The 11,151-nt window shown below is 47.0% G+C and overlaps 1 protein-coding gene across 1 annotated transcript; it reads right to left on the minus strand.

Moving 5' to 3' along the window:
• Positions 1–1,096: 1,096 nt before the first annotated feature.
• LOC132585751 (kallikrein-11-like) lies at positions 1,097–10,804 on the minus strand. The gene is made up of 5 exons (XM_060257635.1): positions 10,762–10,804; positions 9,508–9,667; positions 7,873–8,126; positions 3,788–3,924; positions 1,097–1,301 (listed from the first exon to the last, which is right to left on the minus strand). The coding sequence occupies exons 1-5, from the start codon at positions 10,802–10,804 to the stop codon at positions 1,149–1,151; spliced, it is 747 nt and encodes a 248-aa protein (XP_060113618.1). The 3' UTR covers positions 1,097–1,148.
• Positions 10,805–11,151: the final 347 nt, after the last annotated feature.

Genomic DNA, 11,151 nt, shown 5'->3' on the forward strand with positions numbered 1-11,151 from the left:
GGGAGACCACCAAGGAAGACCAGGGTTGCTACGCAGGCAATGACAAACCACCTCTGAATGTCTCTTGCCTTGAAAATCCCAAGTGGTCGTCAGGTGTGACTTGACAGCACTTTCCACCACCACACCACTGTCTGTCTGCTTTTCTAGTGTAACACATGATGTCTCTCTCTCTTTGTGTTGGCACTTGAAGAAGTTGAAGGTACATATATGTACACATGAAGCTGCCATACTGAATTAGATCCTTGGTCCATCAAGGTCAGTATTGTCTACTTACACTGGTAGCAGCTCTCTAAGATCTCAGGCAGAGGTCTTCCACATCACTTGCTCCCTGATCCTTTCAACTGGAAATGCTGGGGATTGAGCCTGGGATATTCTGCATGCCGAGCAGATGTTCCATCACTGAGCCACACAGTCCAAGGTAGGAAGGTGGTGTGAGCCTTTTTGCATGGAAGGCCCTTATGAGCTGTGGTCTTTACAATTTATTACAATTCCACAGGGCCTGCAAAATGGAGCTGTTCCGCCAGGCTTTTGTCAAAAGAATATTGGCCTTCCCTGCTTAATCGTGTGTTGTGAGCTATCCTGAGCTCCCTGCAGGATAGGGCAGGATAAAAATTGAATTAATTAAATAAATACATAAGAATCTGACCTCATTGAACACTAACACCAGGCATCTCATATGGGTATAGGTGGGGCTATTTTTCTGGAAAAAGAGGTGACAGAACTCTCAAGAGAAATGAAGGAGAAACACATGGGAGTCTTTGAAACAATATTATTTTCATGTGCTATGGACTTACCTCTACTTTAAAGCAGTTTTCAAACTTTTGATATGTCAGCAGCTTTCTCAGTTCTCTTTTGGGTCTTGCTTTAGGTGCCTAACACTGAATGATGACCTTGAAACAACTGTATTTTAACACACTTTGTTGGATCAACCCTCCCCCCCTCCCCTGGTGCCCCTCATTAGCTTTTAGGCTTTTAAAAAGAATTTTGTTTTCACTATGAAGTGTGTTCCCTCAGAAAAAAAAGCCCTGGGTATAGGGAGAGGAAAGAAGACGCCATTTAGGGTACACAGTCAGAAGACGGAAAATGGAGCCATAGGTCGAGGTGATTTCTCATGTTTTATTTATTACTCCTTCACATTCATGCAGGTTTCACACACGCCGTATTATCTTCTGAATCCAGTCCACATAGTTGCAGACCTTGGTGTAGATACCGGGTTTTCCAGGCTGGCCGCAGAATTCTGGACCCCAAGACACAATGCCCTGAAGTTTTTCATCACAGATGAGGGGAGCCCCAGAGTCACCCTGTGGAAACAAAAAAAAATCCCCTTCCTCAAGTATTAACTAGTTCCTATGCCACTTATTCCCATGGTGCAGGTGGTAAGCTGCAATATTGCAGTCCAAACTCTGCTCATGACCCGAGTTTGATCCCAGCGGAAGCTGGATTTAGGTAGCTGGCTCAAAGTCTTCTATCTTTCCGAGGTTGGTAAAATGAGTACCCAGCTTGCTGGGGGGAAAGTGTAGATGACGGTGGAAGACAACGGCAAACCATCCCATAAAAAGTCTGCCATGAAAACGTCATGATGCATCACCCCAGAGTTGGAAATGACTGGTGCTTGCACAGGGAACTACCTTTAGCTTTATGTCACTTATCAGCCAGGTGTAGTGGTTAAGAGTGGCAGACTCGAATCTGGAGAACACAGGATTATTTAAAAAGTCCAAAAGTCAATGAAGACACAAATTTACAACAGCTCCCATGGGACAAGGAGCCTCCACCATCTTGAGTATTAGCCTGCTTGAGAGATTTGTGGAGACTCCTTGTCCTATGGGAGCTGTTGCAAATTTGTGTCTTCATTGACGTTTGGACTTTTTAAATAAACCCATGCCTGAGGAAATTACTGAAATTACAGGAAGTCAACATCCCTATCGCATATTATAATTTCATGGGATAAATGGAAGTGGACTATCTGCTGTGAATGTTGATTTTGGACACCGTTGTTGGAGTTCTGCATTAAGTATTGACTACTGTGGATTTCTAAACATACACCTGTTTGATCTAATGCCACTAAATTGGTATCATTTTTGTGAAAAATTGTAATTCATAGTAATTCGAGACACAGTAACCTTTTGGTTAGCGGTTGTCTTTAGCTCCCAGATCCCAACAGGGGTTCCCCAGCTTTTTTGGGGGGGAACCCTCCCACCCTCCCCCCACTTCTGAGTGACATCATCACACCAAGGATGCTCTGGTATTTGGGCAAACTATGGTTTTGAGGGTGAAAAAAACACCATAGTTTTGCCCAAATACTAGAGCATCTCAGCACGATGTCCCCAGTGCAATGATGCCATTTCTGGGTGATGTCATTGCATTGGTAATGTTGCTCAACATCCCCACCTACCCCTGGAACTCCCTTTAAATCCCTCACTGGATGAACGAGAGGGCCTCGCAACCCTAGGGAGTGCAGACAGTCACAGGCTGGCACAGCTTACTTTCAGTGACACAGTGAAGATCCTTGTGTTGTGTTGGCAGCTTTGGTGGCAGCAGTTTTAAAAATCTGCACACAGCTAATCAAATCTCTATTGATGGTGGAAAGTGCCGCCAAGCCACAGCTGGCTTATGGCGACCCCATAGGGTTTTTAAAGTAAGAGACCCTCAGAGGTAGCTTGCCTCCGCATCATGCCCTGGTATTCCTTGGCCGTCTCCCATCCAAATATAAGCCAGGGTTGCCCCTGCTTAGCATCTGAAATCTTAGCCAATCAGAAACTTTCCAGAAACATTTGATGGGCACCGGGAAAATTGTCAGTGGGAGCCATGACCCCCATGGAGACCGCGTTGATGACCCCTGGTTGGATCTTGCCAGCAGCAATGACAATGAGCATCAGTACACACATCGCTTCCAGAAGGTAGCGTGGGAGGAGGCAACTGGTGAACTGACACTGATCACTGTTGCTGCTGAACAGCCTGAGCTGAGTGACTCCTGCATCACAGGTGTGTTTGCTGCGACTCGGCTCAGCTTGTCTCTGGCCATCAGCAGCTATACAGGACAGGGGGCTACAGGGAGATTTCCAAGTGAGGTAAATGGTCAGTCTTGTCCCTAGCTGCAGGTGGAGTGGTTCAGTGTTCCTTATTTGTGAACTTTTAAATCTGCAGTTTGTTATTGCTATGTGATTTGGGGGAGTTCTGTGTTGAAAGACATGAAATCTCGCATTGTTTGGTTTTGGGGGGCGGGAGGGAAATGGGTTTGTGCTCGCTGATCAGCTTTTCCACAAGGGCAAAGAGGCCATGAATAGTCTGGTCCAGCAACATATGCTCTGCATAAGAATACATCAGGGGCGGCCAGACTGTGGCTTGGGAGCCACATGTGGCTCTTTCACACATATTGTGTGGCTCTTAAAGCCTCCACCACTCCATCAGCCAGTTTGGAGAAGGCATTTCTCTCTTTAAATCACTTCTCCAAGCCAAGCCAGCTGGCAGCTTGGAGAATACATTTAAAGATGCTTTCTTTCCACCTCTCCCTCCCTCCCCATTCTCCTCTCCTCTCCTTCTTGTGGCTTTCAAACATCTGACATTTACTCTATGTGGCTCTTACATTAAGCAAGTTTGGCCACCCCTGGGTAGATCAAAGTTCACAGTTTGCCTTCATAGAGAAGGATCATAGAAAAGTACGTAATCCTTTTTTTAAAAAGAAAAAAGTTGGCTTCTAAAAACCCCATGGGCAAAAAAAAAAAACCAGTCTAAAACCGAGCATCCTAGTAAGGGAGGCGAAGGTGGTGAAGTTGGCTTCCTTCCTTACCTGACAGGAGTCAACGCTTCCATCCCCCTCACCTGCACACAGCATGTTGTTCGTAATGGCATCAGGATAGACGCTCTCACATATCCCCTGAGGGACAATGTGCAGGTAAGCGCACTGCAGTGTTTCAGGAATGGTTACTGTGGATAAAACAGTCACTGTGAGTCTTTTTATTTTGGACAAATTAAACAATTTCTCCTGAAACACATTTAACTTTGCTTTATTTATTGCCTCTAATCTATCAGGCTAGGGACATTGAGGGCCAAAGCGGATGGGACACTGGAAGTTCCTGGACTGTTCAGTTTTCAGGCATTTCTGTGACACAATTCTAAGCGGAGGGAAGGGAGAGTGAAACAACCTGAGGGAGCCAAGATTTGCCCTGCCGAAGCATCCACACAGGGCCCCATATCAGCAGGACAGAATAATTCCTTTCAGCTGTACAGTTTTCTACAGATCTGTAGCCAGTCTTTGCCACTAGATGAGGCTATCATATTTAGATCTTAAGCTTTAGATAAACAAATTAAGTGGGGACCAGTGTTTTCCTCAGGATGGACAAGAGTGGAATTTTCTCACCCAGCCCAAACTTCTTTGCATTATTGTTTTAGTGTCTAACCCAGGTTAAATAGGCAGAGTGGTTTTTGAAGTGTGCTTGTAACAAACCTCTCCCATTAGTAAACAATTTCTACAGCGTTACCTCTTTTAATAGCGTTGCCATAGTTTAAAAAGCAAAAAAAAAGAGGACATAACTGTATTTCTGGCTACTTCAAACAAGTGATCGCCATGACAAATTTCATTTTAAATATCCTTGCTATTTAACCCATGATAAGTGCTACTAACTAGGAATATTCATAACCTTCCAGCCCCCAAAGAGGACACAGAAGAAGGTACAGAAGAAAGCCAAGCTCTGCTGCCCCTGTGACTCTGTGAGCCCACACTGCAAGAACCACAACTTGGGACCCAGGCAGCAGCACCAAAAATGAGTGAGGCTCACTCATGTCCTCCCTCCTCATTGATGCCAAAAGGCAGTGATGCAAGAAGAAACACATTTGAGGCAATAAATAAAGAAGAGCTAACTGGTGAACTGATTGACACTGAGATCATCCTTGCCACTGAAGGGTCTGGGCTAAGCAACCCCAGGCATGGCAGCAGAGCTCCTGGGGCTGGGCTATGTTTGTTTCCAGCTTTCTCTGCTGTTTCAGGGACTTTCTCTGTAAGTTAAATGGCCAGTGCACCTCTGATCTAAGTCTGGGGGAAAGGGGGTAAAGCTGACTGGAGCTTGCAGTTTTTACTTTCCAACGCCTGCCTCCACTGCGATCTTGCTGCCTTGGTTGGCCCCAGATCAGGGTCCCAGACCCAACATCCTCTGCAAAGAGATGGAAGATGCTCAGTCATTCTGGCCCTGGCAGTGGCATTATGTAACACTGGACAGTTGTGCATCCTCTGTCCCAGGGTGGAATGGCCATTAAGTCCACCAGGAAGAGTTCTGGCCGGCTGATGTCCTGGAGGAGGCCATCCAAACCCGGGGCCCTCTTGTCAAAATTGAGGAGAGGTTGTGAGCCAGAGGTGTGGGCTAGAAGAACTTGCTGCAGTGAGGAGTTGGTCAGGCCCACCTACCCTCACCCTGCCAAGCCACCCAGCTTGGCCAAGTATCTCTACCTAGGGCTGGCTGGGCAGATGCTTCCTTCCTCCTTTGAGAAGTGGTGCCAAGGTGGGCTGGGGACAGGACCCTTTTCCAGGACTGTTTCTCCACTACAATTGACCCTAGGGTTGCCAATCCTCAGGTGGGGGGCAGGAGATCCCCCGGTTTAGGGGCCCTCCCCCATTTCAGGGTCATCAGAAAGCAAGGGGGGAGGGAAACATCTGCTGAGCACTCCATTATTCCCTATGGAGACGGATTCCCATAGGGTATAGTGGATAATTGATCTAGAAGAAGAAGAAGACTGCAGATTTATACCCTGCTCTTCTCTCTGAATCAGAGACTCAAAACGACTTACAATCTTTTTTATCTTCCTCCCCCACAACAGACACCCTGTGAGGTGGGTGGGGCTGAGAGGGCTCTCACAGCAGCTGCCCTTTCAAGGACAACTTCTGCGATAGCTATGGCTAACCCAAGGCCATTCCAGCAGCTGCAAGTGGAGGAGAGGGGAATCAGATAAGAGTCTGCACACTTAACCACTACACCAAACTAGTTCTCAAGGTATCTGGAGCTCTACAGGTATCTGGGGCTCTGGAGGGGCTGTTTTTAAGTAGAGGCACCAAATTTGCAGCATACCATCCAGTGGCTCTCCCCAAAATGCCCTCCAAGTTTCAAAAGGATTGGACCAGGGGGTCCAATTCTATGAGTCCCAAAAGAAAGTGCTCCTATCCTCCATTATTTCCAATGGAGGAAAGGCATTTAAAAGGTGTGCGGTCCCTTTAAACGTGATGGCCAGAACTCCCTTTGGAGTTCAATTATGCTTGTATGACTTGCTCCTGGCTCCACCCCCAAAGTCCCCAGATATTTCTTGAATTGGATTTGGCAGCCCTAATCCACCCCCTGCCTCTGCAGCATTTGATATCTCATTAGCTGCAAGGCACATGAGCTGAGAATTGCATTCCCAGATCCTCTGTCATGCACATCCAGGAATTTGACTGTAATCCTGGCTGCGCAGGGGCAGGTATTTCCCTGCAGGTTATAGTGAAGGTGAGGAATTTGGAAGGCAGTGTAGGAAACAGCTCCTTTGACCATATGGTGAGCCGCTGCACCTAACAGCTTGTCATTTGGTCACTCTACGATTTGAGATTGAAGCAGTCCCAACAAGCACGGGAGTGATCATCAGGTTATGCTGTTATAAAGTCTGAGGGCAGGGCTGTTTACGGTGGCAAGGTAATAAACAAAACCTACCTCATGTATATATAGGATCAGGGCCCTTTTTTGGTAGAAAAAGCCCAGCAGGAACTTATTTGCATATTAGGCCACACCCCCTGACACCAAGCCAGCCAGAACTGCATTCCTGCTTAAAAAAGAAAGCCCAGGATTGCTGATTCTATCTCAGGAGCACCCTGGAGATTTGGGGGCAATGCCTAGGGAGGGCAGAGTTTGGAAAGAGAGTTTGGCAGAGAGGGATGTGATGTTGCAGAGTTCACCCTCTGAAGATAGCATTTCCTCCTGCTTAACTGATCTCTGTAATCTGGATTGCAGCCGTAATTCTGGAGAAACTGTAGGCCTCACTTGGAGTTTAGTAACTTTATTTGCTTAGCAAATTACATGGTGTAATTATCCACTACCTGGATAAGCCCAGAAGAGACTTTCCCCCAATACACTGCTCAGGTTCCTCCCCCTTTCCACTACAACCAGTGGGGAAAACTAATGGTGAACCACCACATTTGCAGTGGAGTCCCTGGATGAATTTGTAAATATGGTACGAGGATTTTCTTGCTGCATATAGTTGAGGATCTGGGAATGCAACTGTCTGGTTGTGCACAGCCACTGCTACTGAAATAACAAAAACCTCACAATACAATCATGCAGGGCATTTTTTGAGCAGGAACACAGAGGAATGCAGTTCCGGCTGGTTTGGTGCCAGGGGGTGTGGCCTAATATGCAAATAAGGTCCTGCTGAGCTTTTTCTACAAAAAGCCCTATGCGAAACAATGGTGATATCAGGGGGTGTGGCCTAATATGCAAATGAATTCCTGCTAGGCTTTCTCTACAAAAAGCCCTATGCGAAACAATGGTGATATCAGGGGGTGTGGCCTAATATGCAAATGAATCCCTGCTGGCCTTTTTCTGCAAAGAAAGCCCTGCAATCATGTAATCTCATTCTATGACTGCCAGGGTCTGCATGCAACCCGACAGGACTGGCATTATCTGTCACATTGCAGAGGGTGATAGGTGCAACTCAGAACATATGCTGAAGTCAACCAGGGTAGCAATATTGCAAATGGGGCAGGCCAGGCAAGGAGGGTAATCCCTGAAGCAGCCAGCCTTTACAGAGGTTGATTTTCCAAATAGGGAATCCATCTTGAGTTTGGGCAGCCATGTTTTAGGCTGCTTCTCTCCCAGATTAGCTTGATTTCTTTTTAGATAAAAGGGATTAATACAGAACCTTTAGGGCTGGTGACCGTGCCCCAGCCCGTCACAAGACATTGTGTTCCAGGAGCAACACATTGATAGGCCACGTCGAGAGGTTGGACACTGTCGTTGATGTCCACTGATTGGGAGAGCCTGATCATCATGATGTCATTGTCCTTGTCCTTAGGGTTGTAGTTTGGGTGCACCACAAACTCTGTCCCCCTTCTCTGCTGTTCACCAAATCCTGTGATGGTCATGTTGGTTACTCCCAGGCGTATGTAGGTGGGGCTGGAAGGGGGGTGGGAGATGAGGTTAGTCTGGAAATCTGTGAGAAATAAAATGTTGAAGGTATCTAGAAGATCTTGCTTCCCATACATGGAATCACTGAGTCACAGAATCATAGAGTTGGAAGGGACCTCCAGGATCATCTGGTCTAACCCCCTGCAGAATGCAGGAAACCCACAAATACCTATCCCAAATTCACAGGATCTTCATTGCTGTCAGATAGCCATCCGGCCTCTGTTTAAAAACCTCCAAGGAAGGAGAGCCCACCACCTCCCGAGGAAGTCTGTTACACTGAGGAACCGCTCTATTGGTCAGGAAGTTCTTACATATGAACAATGAAGCTGCCTTATACTGAATCAGACCCTCAGTCCATCAAAGTCAGTATTTTCAACTCAGACTGGCAGCGGCTCTCCAGGGTCTCAAGCTGAGGTTTTTCATGCCTATTCGCCTGGACCCTTTTTAGTTGGAGATGCCAGGGATTGAACCTGGGACCTTCTGATTACCAAGCAGATGCTCTACCACTGAACATTCTTCCTAATGTTGAGCCGGAAACTCATTTGATTTAATTTCAACCCCTTTGGTTTTGGTCCTACCTTCCAGGGCCACAGAAAACAATTCCACACCCTCCTCTATATGACACCCCTTCAAGTACTTGAAGATGGTGATCATATCACCTCCTTTTGGGCTTTCCCACATTCTCATTTTCCTCACTTGTAAATCCCTGTTTCTTCAGGGAGTGGGGGGTGGTGGTGGTGGTGGTGTTCTGTTCCACATGCATTTTGCTCCCTCTAATGGTCAACTCAATATTGCATTGGCTTTAGGGTTGCCAAGTCCCCCATGGCTGCTGGCTGTGGTACCATAGAGTCCCCCCCAAATTGCTAGAGAGTCACCAATCGAAACCATAGAGTTTCCCACAAATTCCTAGAGCATCCCCACACAATGTGTCTGGCACAATACACCACTTCTGGGTCCTGCACATGCTGCGTGGCAATGAGACTCTTTGGGAGGCAGGGATCCCCCTGGCAGCCTTCTCTCTGCTGCTGAGTTCGGACTCCCCAAAGCAAGGAATCCCCTGCCCCTGGTGGGAATTTAGCAGCCCTAATTGGCTTATGTCTAAGCTGTGGCGTCTTGTGAGCAAAAATTCTTCGTGAGCTACTGGCATTAAAGTTGTGAGCTACTGCATAAATTTTGCTCTGGGGCCATTTTTCCTGACCTGAGACAAAAATATGTGAGCTGGAAATGTGAGGCTAAAAAACTGTGAGCTAGGTCACACTAATTCAGCTTGGAGGGAACATTGCTAGGGGAGCCTAGGCTGCTTTTTGCCTTTCTCTACAGCTGCAAACTCTGCACTTGTGGTTCCCTGGACACTTTTGTAAGGGCATACCCTGGCATTCTGCAGTGTGCTGCAGTCAGTATCCACCGTCTGTTCAGCAGAGTCCCGCTGCAATAGAACCGGTTCATGTCATAAAGGGCCACGTGCCAAGGCTGTGAGTGTTCACCACAAGTCTTTCCACCCACAATTCGCGGCCCGACCTGTGCAGCTGCTGTAATGCAAAAACAAGAAGATGGCGGTGATGATACACTTGGATTTCCCGAGTAATGGGTGCATTAAAATGCCAAAGGATGCAAAGGATTCTGATGGTCCCCAGGCAAATTGTATTTATTAATATCTTTTTAATGCTCAACCTTTCTCCCCAGTGGGGACCCAAAACAGCCAACATTATTCTCCTTTCCACTCTTTTAGTCTCACAACAACCCTGTGAGGTAGGTTAGGTGGCGAGTGAAAATTCAAGCACCTCCGCTTTGTCTTGAGGGCCGCCCCCACTGGCGATTCAAATTGCATGGGAAGAGTGGCAGGAGCAGCTGCACACACCTCCCTGCATGATATAAAGACCCTGCTGGTCAGCTCCTGAGTACCCTCCGGGTGATTTGAATCATCTGGGAGGGAGAGGGCAGCCCTCACCCCCTCCACTACACCACAGCTGGCTTAATCACTATACCACAGCTGTTTGAGAGGAATCATGTTGGGGACTCTTGTGCTATGGGAACTCAAAATCCTTTCTGAACTCTTGTCTCTTTTTTTCTGTCTGCGCATATGTAGCTACAGCTATGAATTGCATGGGGTTTTTTTACCCCCACAATTATTATTTTTTGTTTCAAGTCACACTGTTCTATAAACCTGGGCAACCCTCCCCATGTTTTCAGGACTTTAAATCATAGAGTTGCAAGCTTCAGAATGGGAAAGTCTTGAAGATTTGGGAGTTGAGCTTGGGCTAAGAGCAGAGAGAAGTCCTCAGTAGGTTATAATACCACAAAGTCCACCCTCCAAAGTAGCCATTTTCTCCAGTGAAACTCATCTCAAATCTGGAGTTCCATTGTGGGAGATCTCCAGGTCCCACCTGGAGGTTGGCAACCCTGGTTGTAACTGACCCCCTTTGTGATAATTTGACTAGAGAGGAAATTGCTTGACCGTTAGACACTTGGACCCAGTGGATTGGATCCCTTTGGCTCACTAGGTAGTCTTCCGTTCATCACCTAAGGAAGCTGATATACCTTTGAGAATCCAAGCTGTAGTAATTGAGAATAGGCACCACGTTTCAAAGCCTAATTATCCCACTCATTCATACCTGTCTCTTACCTGCAGAAATCAAGAGTGGCAGCAGCAGCAGCACCTCCTCCATGGGTGCAATGTTTATATACGAAGCCAAAGAGTCTGTCAGGAGCTGAGCTAAAGAGAGAGAGTGTGTCAAGGAAGATGTAAGTCAGTGAGATAACAGACTCACTGGAATTCAAATCTGTTTGGCCGTGAAGCTCAAGGTCAAGGTGTGTGCACTGATGATCTGTGATAAGTTCTCCTACCTTGTTTTTAAAGCTTCCAAGCAGAAGGGAGTGGGGAGGACCCCAAATTGAACTGAGACCATAGTGTTGGGGAAGTTGTGAAGGGATCTTAGCTCTGGACAAGGCTTGCAGGGATTAACGGCAGCAATGGTGCCTCTGCTTGGAGATTGTCTCTGTACTTTCCCCTTCC

This window comes from Heteronotia binoei, chromosome 17 (assembly GCF_032191835.1).
Source record: "Heteronotia binoei isolate CCM8104 ecotype False Entrance Well chromosome 17, APGP_CSIRO_Hbin_v1, whole genome shotgun sequence".
Classification (NCBI taxonomy): Eukaryota; Metazoa; Chordata; class Lepidosauria; order Squamata; family Gekkonidae; genus Heteronotia; species Heteronotia binoei.